This window comes from Quercus robur, chromosome 1 (genome assembly GCF_932294415.1).
Source record: "Quercus robur chromosome 1, dhQueRobu3.1, whole genome shotgun sequence".
Taxonomy (NCBI): Eukaryota; Viridiplantae; Streptophyta; class Magnoliopsida; order Fagales; family Fagaceae; genus Quercus; species Quercus robur.
Window position 1 is genome coordinate 6,694,433 of NC_065534.1, and position 19,354 is coordinate 6,713,786.

Genomic DNA, 19,354 nt, shown 5'->3' on the forward strand with positions numbered 1-19,354 from the left:
ATAATCATGACTTTAAGTCATAGTTTTAGTTTAAAAATAAGATGTGTGTAAAATTATGTATAATAAGTTGTGTTCAACAAGTATTACCAATAATAAAATTTGTAATATCTCTTGTATCTGTCTTAATAATAAAATCCGTGCTTTAATTTGAGGTTGGGCTTGGTGTGATGGCAAGTGCCTTTAACTAAAAGCAAAAGGCGTGCTGTAAGACCCAGTAAAAAACACAAACGCTGAAAACGCTCATCTGCCACTATCTAAACTCACACCAAGTGTCTAATTATTGAAAGTTTTTTGGTAGGTGATTTTTTCCAAAGGTGTAATCATCTAATAAGCCAAAATGAATATAAGGACATTACACAGTGAAAATTTGAGAACATGATCATAAAATTAAAAATCCTATTAGCCAATTCAACTCAATTAGAAAGCTTATCTTTATTTTAATGGTTGAGAAACAAAATTCGTTATTAGTAAGACTTTCTAAAAATATCAAATTTTCTCCCTAAGGCTCTATTTGGTTAAAGGATGAAAAATATTAAAAAGATGAAAAAATATAGATGGATTAAAAACTCATTTATTTAGTTGAGAATAAAATAAAATAACAAAAAATGTAGTTTATAAATTTATCATGGTTATGTATCATGAATTTTTGTTGTTGTTTGGTTTGATATTTTTCTTTAGTTTTTTTTTTTTTTTTTGGCTTGAGTATGAAAATCATTAAGTATTGTTAGGTTTTTATCATGGGTATATATATATATATATATATTAGAAAGTGAGGAGAAAGATATCTATATTTTTATTCATGATCCAGGAAGTCTTTTTGCTAGCTTTCGGTGAAGTTATCTGCTTCCTTTTCTCCATAATTTGGAGTAAATTTGAGTTTGTATATCACATCTAGTATATTTGACTGTATATTAATGCCTTAATGTTGAAATTAGATGATATGTCTAATTTTGATTGCTCATGATCATATTCACATTAGTGTTTTTTTTTTTTTTTTTTTTTTTTTTTTTTTTTTTTTTTTTTTTATGTCTGATGAACCCTGCTCTATGTTATTTCATTAATGGTAGTGTAATAGGGTATGCCATGAATTTTCTTGCACTGGAATGATGATGTTACATAATTGCACTCGTTCATTTGCACATCCTCATGACTTTTGTTATTTGGTTTGATATTTTTATTTATATTTTTGTTAGAGCTGAGTTGAAATTTTGTAATGGGGGTGAGTTTTGTCTTTAGTTTCTTTATTTGTCTGAGTATGAAATGATAATGATTGAGTGTGTTTGTATGTGATGTGGGGTGAGTATATGCAATTGTAAGGGCCTTAAGTTGTAATTTTTGTACTTTGAGTAGATAGAAAAGGTTTTGTAATTGATGTTAAATGAAAGAGATAAAATATGTCACTAACATATTATACTTGACTCTCTAATAGGTTCACAATCTTTGAAGAATATTGATTTAAATGTATATTATGGTGAACCCCTTGACAATCCTATAGAGATTGACGGATTCCCATTTAAAGGGTCGGGTATCGAATGCTACTACATGATGATATGTTGTAGGTTGAAGACGTTGAATGATTTGAAGAGGAAAATAATGGATGAATTGAATTTGAACCCTGCTTGGTATGACATCAAGATTATCTGTCGTTACCCACAAGAAGTTCTTCATAAACGAATAAATTATGAGTATATGGCGATCAAAGAAGACAAACATGTAAACATGATGTTTAATAGGATCCAGAAAATGCCCCAAGTAAATGCTGCTGAGTTGTACGTAAATTCGGAGCTACTTGCAGAAGTTGATACTGAAGTGGTGCAACAAACAACTATGTTTTTACAATTTACAGCCCTAAATGATGGATTCACTACAATGGGAGGTTATACGCTCCCATCTCAAGATCATGTTGCCAATACTGGTGAAACCCTCCATCCTGAAGAGACACATTTAGAGGAGGAAGACGAAGACGAAGACGAAGATCATGCTGCGAATGATGGTGAAAATATTGATGATGTGGATGAGTATGAAGAGAGAATTGAGCAAGGTGACTTTGAGAATGATGTGGATGACCATGAAGTCGTTCCCAATTTTGAAGAGGAAAATATGGAGTATTATGATAAAGGTGATGCAGACGATGATATTGGTGTTCAGCATGATACAAATACGACCACTGGCTACAGACCTCCTTCCGACTCATTCTACGCAAATACTTGGGAAAATATGGTTGATCCTTCAGGTCTTCAGATACCATTTGTTTTTACTTGGGAAGATGGGATGCATTTTTGTAAAGGGTTGACTTTTGCAAATAAACAGGCGGTGAGACGTGTATTGATAATATACGCAGCAAATGATAATAGAAATTTCATAATCCGGAGGTCAACCAAAACTAAATTGTGCGCCGCATGCGTTGACGGCAACTGCAAGTGGTACGTTGGGGCATTCATGAAGTTTAAACTTAATGGTCTGTGGATGGTCACGTCTTATTTGGGTCCACATACTTGTATACCCTTTGGCTTGTGAAGAGATGGTAAAATGATGGATTCTAATTTTGTTACATCAGAAATTGTGGGAAAATTGCGACAAAATCACACTGCTCGTATTGATGAGCTCTGGGAGATCATACATACTAAGTATAAGCATGAGCTTTCTTACTATAAAGTATGGGACGCAAAACAAAAGGCAATTGCTAAGATATTTGGGGATTGGGAGGAGTCTTACCAAAGGTTGCAAAAGTTGTTGTTGACATACTTGGATCAGGATTTGGGTACCCAGTACAACTATCACACCATACCTAGGCCACACGAAGGTACTGCGTTACTGTGCTATGTATATTGGGCATTCGCTCCATGCATTACTGCATTCCAATATTGCAGGCCAGTGATCAGTATTGATGGAACTCATTTGTATGGTAAATACAAAGGGGTATTGATGATTGCAATGGCAACCGATGCTAACCAAAAGGTTTTGCCTATCGTCTTTGCTGTTGTGGACAAGGAGTCAGGGCCTAGTCGGGGGTGGTTTATAGAGTGTCTCAAGACTTCGATAGAGCATGTCATACCTGACGACGACATTTGCATTATTTATGACCGACATAAAGGTATCAAATGCGCCATTGGAGAGTGGCCTAGAGGTCAGGACGGAAGAGAACGGGTATTTCACCGATATTGCCTTCGACATGTTACTAGCAACTTCAACACACACTTTGATGACATGACTCTAAAGGCATTGGCCTTGAAAGCTGGATATGCGACTCATAAAGCTAAATTTGAGTCCATAATGCAAACCATTAAGGAGGTCGAGATTAATTTACTGAGGGGTGTAGACCCTATTGATCGCCAGATTGGACGTTATATGCCATACACATATCTAATGAGTGAGGATCTGGACAAATGGACTCAGTCACATGATGGTGGAAGATGGTACGGGGCAATGACAACCAATATCTCTGAGTGCTTTAATGGGGTACTTAAAGGTGCCCACAGTTTGCCCATTGCTGCAATGGTTGAGTTCATTTGGTGCAAACTTGTTGCATATTTCCACGATCGACATAAACAAATTATTTTTGATCTCTCGAGGTAAGGTGTGGAGTGATTATGTAATGGAGATCTATAACAAAAATGAGCAGAAAACCACAGGACACACTCTGAGGAGTTTTAATCATGAAGATGGTGTATATCAAGTGGTTACCCCATATAACGACCATAGAGGTGGAGGGGGAAATCACAGTCATGAAATGCACGTATTTGCTAGAACATGTGGTTGCGGAAAGTGGCAAAACTTGAAGATCCCTTGTTCACATGCAATTAAATTTCTTCAAGGTCTGCACCTCGATGCGACTAGCTATATTGACCCATGTTACAGTTTGAACAACGCAATTCACACATATTCACATCATTTTGTGGTGCCAAGTTTAGAGTTATTGTGGAGGGACGTTCGCAGACCATGGTGGATGCCTGACCCACAGCTGTTGTGGGCTAAAGGTCGTCCTGTGAAGTCAAGAATAAGGAATGAAATGGATGGGGTACATCGAGAATGGGGAAGCCGGAGGGAAGATTCGGACTTGAGGGAGATTCAACCGAGGCAGCGATGTGGAGTGCGTCATCAAGAAGGGCATAACCGCAGATGCTGTCCCAATTCCCATGGGGCTTCGACAAGTGGCAGTGCTACAAACTAGGCAAGTGCCCTCACTGTTTTTATATAATATACTCATAATTTCATTTGGGTTTTGTTCTTCACATTTGGAAACTAATGACCATATTTTAATGTTTGTCAGGTGAGCAGAGACTCGATTTTGGAATGGCATTATACGTGGGACTTGTGGTTATCTTCTATATGGACAAGTGCTAGGTGACTATGTAGACTATGTTGTATCAGTATGGACAAGTGCATCTATTCTATGTAGAGTATGTTGTATCAGTATGGACAAATGCTAGGCGACTATGTAGACTATGTTGTATTGACTTAGTTGTTATTTTGTTTATTACTGAATGTTGTAATTGAACTATTTGCTATCCATGTACTCGTCACGTTTAGTTGCGTTGTGCAGCCTTTTCCTATAATGCCAGCAATGATATTTCTTTCGCATTAGTAGCTGCTACTTTGGCAAGTTCAACCACATGGTCCTCCTTTGAAGCGATGATAGCTAGTATTGAATGTTTTTGTGTGCTAAGAGGGCAACTATAATGCCCATGAATAGTAACTGTTTTAACTCGGTTGTTTGCATCTAATGTAGAGCCCTTTGACCATTATCATATGCTTGTATCTAGTTGTTTACTGCTACCCATGTGATGTGTTCTGGATCTACTTTATTGCTGAAGGGGAAGGGAAATCTGGTTTACTGCTGCAGGAGTAGCTGCAAAAAAAAAAAAAAAAAAAAAAAAAATCTCATGTGATGTTTGCATTTGATGTAGAGCTATCATATGCTTGTATCTAGTTGTTTACTGCTGCCATGTGATGTTTTTTGGATCTACTTTACTGCTGCAGGGGAAGGGAAATCTGGTTTACTACTGCAGGAGTAGCTGCCAAAAAAAAAAAAAAAAAAAAAAAAAAATCCCAGCGAAAATCGAGTTCCAAAGACTCGATAGCCATTAGCTACAACAAAGTTTGCTACCAAACTTTGTCCTCTAAAAGTCTATTGGAATGCTAGAATCAATTGCAAAATCATGTACATGGCCTTGCCCATCTTCTCCCCTAAAACGTTATATTTTATATCGAAAAAAGTTCAACTTTAAATCAGTTTGAAGCTATCTCCTTCTATCCACTATGTAACAATTTATAAGATTATCCAAGCTTATTATTTAAACAACTCACGTGAATTTAAAAAAAAAAAAAATGCCCTATAAAGAAAACTTCAAAAGTCTAAATAATAAATGTCACAAACCGCGAGAATGGAATCCGTAATTTACCAAAATTTATTTTAAAAACAAAAACACAATTTTACACTAGTCGGGTCAGGCTTTACTCGGCCCAATCCAACTAGATATTGACATCCAGGCCCAGCCCATCCACAGTTTCGCGCCCCACAAAAATAATTGGCGGGAAAAGAACGAGTGGTTGCTTTCTTCACTTTGCTTTTACTCTTTTCCAAAATTCCGAAACCGAAAAATTGCTCTAAGCTCATTTCCATGGACAAGTACTTGGTACCTCTCAATCCCTCACCTCAAAATCCTAATCCCATTCCAAGGTACAATCACTCTCAACGCATCTTCTTCAATTTTTGTTTTCCAAAATTCTCATTTTTTTTTTTTTTTTTTTGTTAATTCAAAGGCGCCGATGGAAACGAACCGCCATCGAATTGAACGGCCGGTTCGAGCCGAAGTACCGCCACGAGATCTCCGGTTTGCTCATGCAATCTTACTCCGAGGTTCTTCTAATTTTTTTTCAATTGACTTCCAAATTTTTGTGATTCAGTTTCCTTTAAAATCGCTGAGTTTTTTTTTTTTTTTGGAAAAAGATTGGGGCATTTCCACATTCGTATCATATCGATGGATTTCCGTGTCAAACGCATGTAAGAGCACAATTTTTTATTTTATTTTTTGATTGATTGATTAGTTTGGTTAAATAGTGCTTAAGAATTGTTTGGTTTTTTGGAATGTGGAATTTACAGATGAATCGGATTGGTAATGGATCGAGTTTCGTCGGCCAAGTGCCAATTGGAAGGTTTGTTTTTTCTGTTCTATCTTGAATTAGGTCAAAGCATGATAAAATGTTATGAATTCAAGTTATAGTCTTTTAAGGGACGCGATAGTATACGTGCCTCCATGTAGCATGAGATGATGTTAGTTTGATTTTAATAGCTGCTGCCAATACATCATGTTGTTTTTTGTGTATCTTATAGTGGTTGTGAATTGATATTAACTTAAATTTTCTAAAATACAGTAATCGTTTTAATGTATGCCATTACTTGATAGAGTAATTGTTTAATTCACACATTTCAACTTAAAATAATGGAATAGTTATTTGTAATCGTTTTCACACGTTACAGCTTTCTAATCGTTTGATTGATAATGTCAATTTTTGAACCTGACTAATGGTATCAATTACCAACCCAAAACTAACTTTGTTGATTGAGGTATTGAGAAAACTTATACATTATTTTAAGTTGTAATGTGTGAATATATCTCTTTCTCTCTCTCCTCTTTTAGTTGTGTTTAATATAACACCGTATAGCAAACTCCTGCTGCTTTTACCCTTTACGTTGTGTAATAATGGTGCATTGATGCTAGGACATGTCTTTTGCTCCCCCACTTTCCCTATATTCTCTGGTTTCATGTTTATTGTGTTTACATGTTGTGGTTCTTTTTTCAGGCAAGGCATCTCTGCATTGGAGTTTGACAACAAGGTGAATACCACCGAGTCATAATTTTTTAACTCATGACTTCTGGATTCTAGATTTTTTTTCCTCTCACTGTTTCTGTTTCATTTTAGTTTACATATATATACATACACACAATTTCACCATTTCTCTTTCATTTTTATTTTACACATATTTACATATACATACACAATTTTAATTTTGTGCACAGAAAAATTCATATTCTAAATTTTGTTGGATGACTGTCATCAAGTTTCATGCATGCCTTTTTTATTTTATCTTATGAGCAAACTTTAATACTGCTCTAAAAAAATTAATCTCTACATCTGCTCTTAGTTGTGCTATGTGTCAGCTCATGTCATGAGAATATAGCTAAAATACCATTAAAAGAAGCAGTATTTTGTTTGTTTAATCTCTCTCTCTCTCTCTCTCATAATTCATTTAAGGAACTTGTGAATAGTTTTGCAAATGACACTTAGAGGTCATACCCTGTTATGCACCTTCTAATCATCATTCTCTTCTAGATATAGGCTGAGTGTTGCATTCATACCTTTACTTTTGCTTTCATTTACTTGTTTTCAGCTTGGGGATTTCACCTTTTTATCTCTTATTCACTTTATTGAAGGGGATATATTTGGTATCAGTGACAAAATCAGGGTGTTTAACAGTACATGACTTTGAAGCTCTTTATTGCCAGAGTAATAAATCATTGCCAAGTAAGTACCCGCACTACAACTTGCTTTACTGTTTCTCTCACTTGGCAAGTATCTGTTTTGAGTTTTGAGTCTTTTGATAGATATAGGCTATGGACAGATTTGTTGTGAAATACATAACATGATTGAAGTACACTTGCTCTTAAACTAAAATCCAATGCAATCTTACACTAATAGATAGGCATGCACGTACACAATATATAACTAGTGTGTACATTAGAGTATTTGCAATACTTTGATTTTACATGTGGTGGCTCAGATGACAGACTAGCAATATTCACTTGATTTATTTTTTATCTTTTAATATAGGAAAAATAAAAGAAAATATAATCTTCAATATTCTTACTGTTTATGGTTATGATATGCAATATTGAGTAAGTTGTTACAGTAAGATGCATGATTCTTCGTTTTGTTTCTCATGTGGTAAATGTGCATGTTTAATTTTTTATTCAGTGCCTTCACTATGAATGCTCTTTTCCTTTTGTGAAAATTTGTAAGTGCTAGAAACTAATATACGCATATATGCTGCCTTTAGAAATTGAAAATGAAAGCATCATTCATTCTTGAAGCAACATCATGTTCCAGCATTGTCACATGTTTGAAGGTTGCATGTTCAAGCCCTGCCAGGAAAAAAAAAAACAATTTTGTTCATTATCTTTCCTTGCATATTGAACATGTTTGTCAGTTAGCACCTAAAATCTTCCTCTGTTGCTAAGTTTTTTCTAAAATATGAGATGAACTTGAATGGAAGTGCTGTTAACAAGCATGTCCCTTGGCCCATGCATTCACAATATCTTGGGAAGTCTTTTCTTCATGTCTTGAGTTTCTTATAGGTACTGCAGTCTTTCTCCGTTTAGATATTAATATGTATTTTGACATATTGTAACTTATATAAGTTTTGGTTACTATCTCTTTGTAGTGTACTTTAAGAATAAACTTAATTTTACCTTATATTAATTATTTCTTTTTTAATTTTTAATAAAAATCCCTGGTAGGCTCAAAGGAAGATGAAGCTAAACATTTAATGCACCTCTCTTTAAATAAACAACTTGATGTTGTCCGCTGGAATTGTGCTAACCAGGATGAGGTATGGATTCAACTGCGCTTCTATTCACTGATATACATTTGGAATTTATATATTATGGATGCTACATTCCAGAGCCTGCTCTAGAATGTTGTTGTTCTTGCATTAACTCTGAGAGCTTGTGGTATTGGAGTTCACATTTCAACCTTTGCGCAAGTGATATGCTTGTTGATGGAAATTTCATTGAAGTAGATGAATACATCACATGTTTGTACCAATGTTTGAAATTTTCACAATGCTTCCCTAATATCAACCTGGTGTTTGAAATTGTATCTCACAAAAAGTATCATTTTGGAATTTCTTTTCAATAAATCACTAAATCTTTCAATGCATGCTTGTTATATCTGTGATTTGATTAATCTTCTATTTTAAGTCTATAAATGCTATGTGAATCTCTTTAACTCTTTCTGAAGTAGGCTAATTAGTTACCTTATTGAGAAGAGACCTTAATGAGGACTTCATAACTTTTTCTTTGCCTTGTTTTACTTAGATTATTATATTTCTAACCTTCAACTGTACGCAACACTTCAGCTCAACTCAACTACACCTCAGTCACTACTAATTTGGGGTTATCTCTATGGATCCTTTTTCCAATTAATTGGAGATTGCCACTTGTATCTTTTTCTGCCATTTGTTTTAAATCATCCCACCCCCTCTTTTTATGTGTCTGTGAGTTGGTATCTGTGTCCTAGTTGATGCATTAAGTTTGGCTTCATAAGTACAGATCTGTCACATTTGTCTCTCTATTCTTTAGAAGCTTTCTTAGTTTCCAAGACCTTAATTAAGTAAGTCTTCAGCTCACATGCATTTAAACATTAAGAGGATTGGAATTTCAGAGGCTATTACAAATTTTGTAATTGCCATTCACATTTATCTTTCTAGTCTTCATATTTTCTATCTTGTAAGGATCAGTTTTGTAACACTGTTGTGGTTGCACTTCTACTGTGACCAATTTTAGTTTTTTTTTTAGTCAAATCTTCATCCTCAACTTAGTTATTCTCTTCCTTTCTTATTCTTGGTTCCCTTGTCATTCATCAACACTCAAAAGTGTTATCAGTTATTTTGTACAATCAAGGCCTTTTTATGTTCAATATTTCAAGAAATGAAAAATAGAATCTGAACTTCTACTTTCATGCTTAGCCTACAAGTATTATGTGCTGTTTGTATTGAGTTAGTAGTTATGAGTGTTAGGCTTATCATTTCCTTAGTGTTATGAATGATATTTCTTATTTGGAATTGAAAGGAATATATGCTCTCTATGATGCTTATAGTTTGAAAATATCAATCATGTTGTTAAATGTATCTGCTGTTTTGGTTGATTAACTGTCTTGTAATTGGTTTATGTCAAGCTTCTCATGGAATTTTAACCTTAATATATATCTACTTTGTTCACTTCTTTAGGTTGCTTGCACATCCATGAAACGTAATGAAGTTCTTATTTTTGACATTGGTTATGTCTCTTCTGAACCAGTGGAAGTAAGTCTTCTCTTGTCATCTTATGTGTTTTCACCACAAATCTCTCCCTGGAAGCATATATTCTAACTAACTTCAATAGACATTTAAGTTCTTGTGGTCTCTATTTTCCCATTGCATTACCATTGAAACCTCCTTCACTGTAGATTACTTGATATGCTGATTACTTATAGTGTGTAAATTATCCAACCTTTTTTTTGTTAGAAGGTAACATATACCCCACACTCGACACTGCATTCATGCATGTGAATTTTTCTGAAGACAACATAGGGGACTCAATTCCAGGACATGCAATTTTAGTTGGCATAAACCTTTGGTAGTCTGGTGCTTTGAAAGTATTTGATGGCTCCATAGAAAAAAATAATTTTTGATGTCACCTTTCTGCCTTCTTTACTAGAGATTCATTATAGAATATCCTTATTTTCAATGTATATGATGACAATGTTTATTCATTGTTCTTTGTTGATACAGGTATTAAGAACCAGACAAGCTGTCACTGTTCATGGATCTGACAGTCATAAAGGTCTATCTGATATAGCTTTTACTTCAATTGATGATTCAAGGTTGGTAAAAGAGGGTGACTTAAGAGAAGACAGTTTTCTTGCTACACTTGGATAATGGACTTATGAGAGAACAAACTTATAACAAATTTGTAGGGGAATCTTTCTAATCATGAGGTCCATACATGCAACTCAACATATGTCTTTTTCGATCTGAATGTTTACATAGATTTTAACTCTCCTGTTAGAATTAGAGCAGGGAATTTACAAGTCAGATGGATAATGGTCTGTGTTTTCTTGTCATGTGATTCTGTCTTTAAGTTCAAAACGTAGATCTTATGATATCTGAAGACTGCTTTTGTGAATAATAGGGAAAATTTTAATTTTTTATGATTATGTAATTTTCTTTGCAAATACATATTAATGCAGAATCACTTATAGAATACGTTAAACAATTTTCTGGTTTGGCAGGACTTTGCTCTAAGGCATGTTTCTCCCCTGTTCTTTGGTGTGCTTTATACTAAATCACTTTCTAGCTCAATTAAAACAGAAAGAACAACAATTCTTTTAATGTATTTAACTTGGGTGCATATTGTAGGGTGGGGGATTATAGTTTACAAGATTTTCACTTTTACCATCATGTGATGGCTGATCGTGGTCTTCATATTTTGGTGGTGTTCATTTGATGTTAAATCGAGATTGAACTACTAATCAATCTCATTATGAGTAATAAATGTTGTTGCAAGAGGTGTGTGATCCATATTGGTAAACTTAACATGTCAATTGCTTTAAAGGCCTCAAAACGTAAAGCATGATCTAAATTTGTAGTTTGATAGATAGTAGTCAATTGTGTTTTTTATGCTTTCACATATCAGAGTTGAGTGTAAGATTTAATGTTATTCCTTGACCTTGTATGTGGCTTCTTCAGTGACTCTTGTTTGTATGTTAGTTGGCCTTTCTAATAATATACTACTCTTCTTTATGACCATGTTCAATAGGTTACTTGCTTCTGATACATCTGGTGTTATCAGTGTATGGGACAGAAGAATGAGTATTCTTCCATGTCTCGAACTTACAACTAATTCCCATAGCACTATCAATAGCATTGAATTAAACGTGGAAAGTCAGGTTAGTTATCAGTTATCACAACCTTCTTTGTAGTAATTTATGTTACACGTGCATCTTTATTGTATATTGTGACTTTTATATAATGGACTTGGAGCATTACGATGTTATCTTATATTTTTAAGCTACATTTTCTGCTTTCTGTATTCTATAAATGCTTATCAGATTGTTCAGCAAGCTAGAAAATAGAACTAAGTATGCATATTGTTGAGGATTTTATCTTTTCAAACTTGTGTTTAAGGTGCTTCGAAGTGAGCTCTAGGTCTAGGATTAGCCTAGGAAGAGTGTGGTCATGAGAGTTGACTTGGATGCTTTCCATAGTTGTGTAGTAAATAATATTTTGGGGCATTTCTTTTGATTGATGATTTACACATGTACCTAAGGTGTCTTAAACCCATGATCTTACCCTCCACCCTATTCTTATGGTTCGAGGAGGTGCGAGTAGAGCCAAAGGTCATTTGCATATCTATTGATCATGTGTCTATAACGAGAGAGCATTCTTTATCTCCCAATTGGTTTGACCATAACAACAACAACAACAAAGCCTTAGTCCCAAATTAATTTGTGTTGGTTATGGATCCTCAACAAGATAAGTCATGGTCGACCAATTAGTTTGAAGACCATAGGTGCAATAATTAGAATCAATTGCAATAGTCTTAATTGAAGAGGCTCACATATAAAACTTCTCAAAATGATACCAGAAGTGGGAGATTCAATTATCTGAGGTTTATAAGTTGAAATTTCACCTCAATCATCAATAGGTGTAGCTAGGGCATTTATAGCATGACCTACATAGTCTCACTTACTGGTATCTTAGGTATCTTAGCAGTTTTTCATGTTGCTTTTATAGAACTTCTTTCTTTTCTCATCAAACTGTCAGCCATTAATACAACACCAAAATTGTTTGATTCCAAATTCGAGGCAATGTATTTTCTACCCTTTTCAAATTCTACCAATTCACCCACCATTAATTCATCATAACTTTCCTCGTATTTTGTGATTTCTAGTGTGAACCAAAACAAACGAAATCTATATTTCTATGCCTATGTAGAATTCATGAACTTGCATGGTTGAAATGGGTGACAAATTATCATCTGGTTAAAGGTCTGCTTACTCTTAGTGCTGTCTATACTCATTAGCTGATAGTTTTTGGACTAGATGGCATCTCTTTGTTCCATAAGTAAGGGATGGAGCATGGAGGTTTTAAGGGGTAAGATCACTAGTTCAATCTTGTGTGGGTCCTTGAGTTGTCCTTACCTACCATTAAATAGTTGTGAATGTACTCATGCTATTCTATATCAACTTGGTATAGTTATCAATAAAAAGAATATGCATGTGTATTTTCATGCTTTCATCCCCACAAGTTGCATTGCGTTTTGTTGCTAAATTGTATACACCTTTGCAATTACAATTTTATTTATTTGTAGGTCATTTTTGGAGCTGGTAAGCATGGAGTTATTTATATGTGGGATATTAGAGGAGGAAGGGGATCTGCTGCTTTTCAAAGTCACAAAGAGGTATAGTTAAGTTATTTTCTTTACACAAGCTTATTACAAATTGGATCAGCACATGAAACAATTGGCAAGTGGTTAGCATATTTTTAACAAGGACAATATTGATATTTTATTTCCTTTGAGTTGGCCAGTCAGAAATTATGTCTCCAACTCCGTTGTAACAATTCACTTTGCTTGGAATATTTTGTTTTGAGAGTTGCCATGTAGGGCACACCTGACAAAACTTTCAAATACTTTGTCCATCTGTTATTTGAGTTTATGATTGCATTTTTTACTAGATATGTTAATTTTTATAATAATTAATTTTTTCTTTTATCAGTTACTTTGTGAAATCACACAGCTTCTTAATATTGTTGTGAATACTCCCTTGTATATGAGTTTCTGTTTTTTTTTGCCATTCAGGTATGTCATCCACCACTAACATCATTGAAGCTAGCATCAATGCTAGAAAAAATTGAGTCTCTGAAGGTATCATAACTTTTTTTTATGCTTTTATGTGTTAATTTCACTATCCACTTTGGATTGCAGTGATATTATAAATAAATATAAGACCCCAATACTTCTCTATGTCCACATATTTAGGCGTGCACATTTGCTTTCCTATGGATTTTCATTTCAAGATGACTTTGAAATGCTCATTATTTGTTACCAGGAAATTGAATTTAATATTCTTATTTTTGTAGTATCTGGTCCATTGTAAATAATTAATAATTTTTTCTTTACATACAAAGGAAAGTCTACTTTCAGCCTTCAATTTGTATGAGATACTTAAAACCTTCATTATGAAATATTCACTATTTCATAATACATATTTCATTCTGTCTACCTATGCATTTAAACATATGCTCAATCTTTATCGACAAGTGCATTGATTAGTGTATAATTGTCAGAGTTTGGTGTATCTTTCTTCTATCATTTCTTAACAACAAGAATTAATGATCTGTCACCATCAGAACTAAGTAATTTGACTTGCACTATATATGTAAATATTAACCACACAGCACAAAATTTCAGAACTGGACATTTCTTTGGTGGATCTTCTGTGTATGGATGTTGATTAATGTGCCACAAGGATAGTCAAATTATGAACTCTACTATTTACATGTGATATAGGCTGCTTTGGTTTGCTCAATGAGTAGATGTATAGGATAATCAGGTTTCTGATTAATTGGAGGATTTTATGCTTACCTACACTATGCAGTGAGCCAAGAGCCTTGTAGCTTGATCACATTACCTGATTCTTTCAATATGAAGAACTTGGGTTCAAATCCCCCTCCCCTACATATTTTAATCAACACACACACACAATGCATGAGTCTTTTTGCTGTCTAAATGCTAAATGACGAGTCTTCAAATAAATTAGTCCTCTCTAACTGATTATGTCTGTTAAATTTATGTCATAGAGTTTATTGTCTATATATATAATTTGAATATTTGTTCATCATTGTTTGCCTCAATGCCTTTTGCACTACAGTTACCATGTATCGTGCATGTGTATAGAGAAAGCTTAGATTTCACAGCTTGTTTTACCTAATCATTTGAATAAACTAGGAAGCTCAGCCTCTCTGATTCACCAATGTGTCATGATCTACATTAATACGACACCTGTATGAATAATTTAAAATTTTCCAAACCTCTTTAAATTTCAAAAGCAATAAGCAAAACCAAAGTCTGCTTTGTTTAATATACTAGTTGTTCTGTAAGAGAAATTACATATAGTAAGAAATGATGACGGAAAACTTAACAGAATTTAGCTTATCGGTTTTCCTAAGAATGTGTTACCTTATAAACTACTAATAAATTTGATGAATGTCTATTATATATGTATTTATATATGAAAATAAAAATTTTGGTTAATTTGCAAACTGATAATTTTAAAGATACTGTAAATGCATTTGTATTAGGAAATATTGGTTTCATTAACCATGGAGTGGTTCATTGAATATTAATTATAAGGGTCTTACTTTGTGAGTTTAATACTGGATAAATATCACCTTTTGCAAACTCATAGTTTGCCCTTTCTAACACATTGCCGTTATCATGCAGGCACAATCCCATATCGTTTCAAAGGAAATACACTCTATTGATCTTGATCCGTCTTGCCCATATCAACTGGCATTCCATCTCGATGATGGCTGGTAGGTCTGGAATTGAATCTTATTTTTCATTCCGTTTGTGTATTATATTATCTTATCATGTTGGTAGGTTATTGAGTTGGTAATAGTTGACAATAGTTCATTACCAACATTACAAATTGTAGGTCTGGTGTTTTGGATATATACAACTTTAAAGTATCACATGTTCATTGCCCTCCCCCGGCTTGGTTGTAAGTGAATTTGAATAAGTTCAATTGCGTTATACTTTTAATTTCCCAGGCATCAGCAACTTGCATCTATTAACTCTATGTTTTTTCTCTTGATTTGGAGGGGTTAGAAATGATTCCAACACTTCATCTGATTTGTTACATCTGAGGAAACCATCATGGCTACCCACATATTCGGTAAGGATTGTCAACCATTGGCTTAGCCTCATTCCACCTGGCTTCTTATGTTGTTTTGACTTGAAATAAACGAGTTTTGATTTAATGTGTTGCATATCGATAGTGCTGTTAAAAAACAGAACTAGTGAAGACAGCATGTAATTAGATTGTCAATCCACTTGCTTCTTTAAAGAATGCATGTGTGTGTGTATATTGGTCAATAGCCCTTCGTTTTGTGACAGTGAAAAAGTGGATTCATAATTTATTTGACATTGAAAGATAGAAATCAAAAGTGGAATCATTAATTAGCCAACAAGAAAAATGAAATTTTTAGCTCTGGTAGAGAAATTATGAAACTCGAATACAATGGTTTTAAGAATCACTGGTACAAAGCAAAATTGTTTGTGCTGTGTACTTGTCAGCTTCTGGAATGATTGCTGTCGGTTTGCCATTAAATGATTCACCATTTGGTCTTGTTTAGAGGCTGTGTTGGTTCAAGTACATAGTGACGCTATGTAAAAGAAGAGCAAAAGGGAAGAAACTTTATTTTTTATTTATTTTTATAATAAAAGTGCAATTATAATTTAAAACTTAGTTTGTTTTATTCTACACAACGGTGATAAATCTCCTACGTATGTACTACATTAAGAAGCAATGAGTCTTCCTATGTCCTAGAACTTCCCTGGGTCTATACTACATCTTAACCATTGATAATGATTTGCACAAGGCATAAAGTTTTGTTTATTGGAGCACCTTGGAAAAAAAAATTTCTGTATCAGGTTAATTCAACTATATGATTCTTTAGTGACAGGCCTATTTTAGACAAAGCACTCAACCTTGGCTTTTTTGGGCGTTCATGGCTTCAGCATGGCTCATCTGACTGATAAGTTAGAATATGTGGAGCCCAAGCTAATTGCAAACAGTTTGCTTATGTGGAATGAGCCCATCAGTTTTACCTTTTTTCCCCCCTTAAGTAAGGAGGAGAGGATGGAGTTTATAGGCATAATTCCAAGCAACCTCAAAAGGAGTACTGTAACTCCTGAGGTAGCAATGGGCACTTATAAACTTGCACTCATTCTCTCTCTTTAGCAATGTGTAACTAAGTCCACAGGTCCCAAAGCTTTGTTTTTTTTTTTTTGCTAAGAAAGATAGGATGGAGTTTACAGGCAATAATCCCAAGCAGTCCTCAAATAGGAGCAATTTTCTCAAATAAGAGCTGTTACATACTAAGTCAGTGTTTACATTGTGATATCTGTTTCTCTAGGATTTATTGATAAGTAATTTTTCTCCCTTTGACCGAATCTTGAGGTAAAATATTATTCTGATGTCTTCTGGTGCAGATCTATGCAGTTGGGTCATCATCTGACAAAGGCATTCATCTGTTGGATTTCTATCCTGATCCAACTTCTGCCAGCCATGTAGAGCACAGGTAAGAAACTCGTCACCATGTTAACCTTTGTTAAGTGACTACCTGGAGTTCAAGGGGCTAAATCTGGATTTATGGCCTAATTTGCTAGCGTGGGTGCATCTGCATATCTCAGTATAATGTATCATCCACTTTAGATGATAAGTTTATTTCAACCCAAGTGATTGAATAAGGGGGTTTGCTGTGTGTTTTCCTCAAATGATTCTGCAAATATATACTTCTATTTAGCTCTATTGTCTTTATTTGGAAATAGATACTGTCTTCTAAGGATGATCAAGCTCTTTAAAGGGACCAGTAGATGTATCTGTGTGTTTGTTGTGTGTGTCCATGTGCGCATGTGTAGGCATGCCTATGTGAACTTCCTCCCCTTCATTTTCTTTCTGTTTTAAAATATTGCTTAATCATTTTTTTTGTAGTGAAAATATAGAGAGCTCTTCTGGGATAAACCATCAAAAAAAGCAAAACAGGTTTGTTCCTTTGTCTGAAGGTGTTACTGCATGTGCTGCTCATCCCCTCAATGGTACCATCATAGCTGGGACAAAGGTTAGTAGTCTAGAGGAACTGCTTTAATATTCTTTCTGTTATTAATATTATAAGTATGCCTCTTCTTTAAAGGTAAAAACGAAAAAAAGAAAAAGAAAAAAAGAATCCTCTTTAAGCTTCCTGTCCTTTAACTCATAGACTGCTTGCTGGCTCTCTCTCTCTTCCTTAGCTTCTCTTTGAAAAGCACAGCATATATCATTACTTACTCAAGCATGAAAGTGGGAAGAATATTTTACCAGTCCAAACATGCATGCAAGCACACTCAATACTTGTTCATGAATTTACAAAAATAAGCAAAATCCCAACAATTCAAGTTTAAAAAAATTATAAATAAATATACTACTCCCTAAAGGCTTACCGAGTTACTGTACAGTGAGAGCATATTGCAGACAGTGTTAACCCTCTCCACTGGGATAGGCTTGAAGAAATTTCATTAATTTTAGCCATGCCAAAGAGAAGTTTGACTTGTGAAACATGCATACTAATGGAAGTGTGTACCTGATCATGGATGTAAATGAGTTGTAAAAGCAAGTGAACAATATACTAAAAAGAAGTATATGTTTATCAAGAATTGACATGATTTTTTTTTCCCTGATTTCGTCTTCCCCATTAACGAATGGAGCCTGACTTTTGATTGATAAATGATTTCAGCACTCATCTTTGCTCGTGATTTCCCAGAAGCCACAATCATTTTAAGTTGGATTATTGTCTAGGCAGTTGTGCTGGACTGGAGACATGTTCTATATCCTCTTATTCAATCAAGCATGTAAATATGTCCGCGGCAAGAAACAACAGCTGAAGCCATTAACATTGGAATTCCAAAATCTTACAGAATAGAATACATGCAAAAGGGGATTGAATCCTGACTCTTGCGGATCAATCAAATGGTCTTTCAAGGCATGCAGTCCATGAATCTTTTGTAAATTAAGCCCTTCAGCTCAAGTGCATTGTAAGGTGTAGCAGGTCATTAATATTTTGTTAATTCAGTGGTCCTTGCTAGTGATTGCCGTATGCTGTTCATCTGTAATCTGGGTCTATTTCTATATTTAAAGTTCTCTAATGGTCCAAAAATAGAATTGTTTCCATTTGGGGTTGATTTTCATTAATGATACATTTTCTTTATATAATTTTTTAATAGAAAATTATGTATTTTTAAGAGAGAATTGATAAAATTTGCGTGCCTACAATTTGACACCAAAAAAGAAAGGGCAGCGTTTGTTACATAAACACTATTTGGCACTCAACCTTGGCTTTTTTGGGCGTTCACGGCTCATAATGGCTTATCTGATTGATAAGCAAGAATAAGCGGAGCCCAAGCTAATTACAAGCAGTTTGCTTTTCGGGAATGAGTCCATCAGTTTTTAAGAGAGAATCAATAAAATTTTCACTGACTACAATTTGGCACCAAAAAAGAAAGGCAGTGTTTGTTACACATTGTTATACACCTTTTTTTTGAACTGAAATCGTGATACATGATTAAATCACGTCTTCAACTCACAATTTCAATATTAAAAAAAAAAAGTGTAATAGCATGTGTATAACAAGTTTTATGCAAAAAGAAATATATAGTCTTTCCTGTACTGCTGTACCTAAACTCCCCATAGCACTCATGTGAATAGTATGGTACTTTACTTTCTAGAAATCAAGTATTAGGTAATTTTTTTTTTCACTTTTTTTTTTTGGTAA

At 34.3% G+C, this 19,354-nt stretch overlaps 3 protein-coding genes across 3 annotated transcripts; all 3 read left to right on the forward strand.

Moving 5' to 3' along the window:
- The first annotated feature begins 2,532 nt into the window (after positions 1-2,532).
- LOC126699809 (uncharacterized) lies at positions 2,533-3,576 on the forward strand. The gene has a single exon (XM_050398086.1). It carries the CDS (start codon positions 2,533-2,535, stop codon positions 3,574-3,576), a length of 1,044 nt encoding a protein of 347 aa, XP_050254043.1.
- A 19-nt stretch (positions 3,577-3,595) lies between these two features.
- On the forward strand, positions 3,596-4,171 carry LOC126700569 (uncharacterized). Its single transcript, XM_050399008.1, has one exon. It carries the CDS (start codon positions 3,596-3,598, stop codon positions 4,169-4,171), a length of 576 nt encoding a protein of 191 aa, XP_050254965.1.
- A 1,370-nt stretch (positions 4,172-5,541) lies between these two features.
- On the forward strand, positions 5,542-18,770 carry LOC126718234 (uncharacterized). Its single transcript, XM_050420343.1, has 18 exons — positions 5,542-5,680; positions 5,764-5,860; positions 5,951-6,004; positions 6,104-6,156; positions 6,805-6,838; positions 7,437-7,527; positions 8,520-8,611; positions 10,010-10,084; positions 10,553-10,644; positions 11,580-11,709; positions 13,134-13,223; positions 13,623-13,688; positions 15,267-15,358; positions 15,481-15,546; positions 15,654-15,720; positions 17,040-17,128; positions 17,542-17,668; positions 18,320-18,770. Exons 1-18 carry the CDS (start codon positions 5,622-5,624, stop codon positions 18,362-18,364), a joined length of 1,419 nt encoding a protein of 472 aa, XP_050276300.1. The 5' UTR covers positions 5,542-5,621; the 3' UTR covers positions 18,365-18,770.
- Positions 18,771-19,354: the final 584 nt, after the last annotated feature.

Coding starts and splice junctions, on each gene's coding strand:
- LOC126699809 (XM_050398086.1), top strand. CDS start 2,533: ATGGATTCTAATTTTGTTACATCAGAAATTGTGGGAAAATTGCGACAA.
- LOC126700569 (XM_050399008.1), top strand. CDS start 3,596: ATGGAGATCTATAACAAAAATGAGCAGAAAACCACAGGACACACTCTG.
- LOC126718234 (XM_050420343.1), top strand. CDS start 5,622: ATGGACAAGTACTTGGTACCTCTCAATCCCTCACCTCAAAATCCTAAT. Junction 6,157..6,804: donor GGCCAAGTGCCAATTGGAAG/GTTTGTTTTTTC, acceptor TTCTTTTTTCAG/GCAAGGCATCTCTGCATTGG. Junction 8,612..10,009: donor ATTGTGCTAACCAGGATGAG/GTATGGATTCAA, acceptor TCACTTCTTTAG/GTTGCTTGCACATCCATGAA.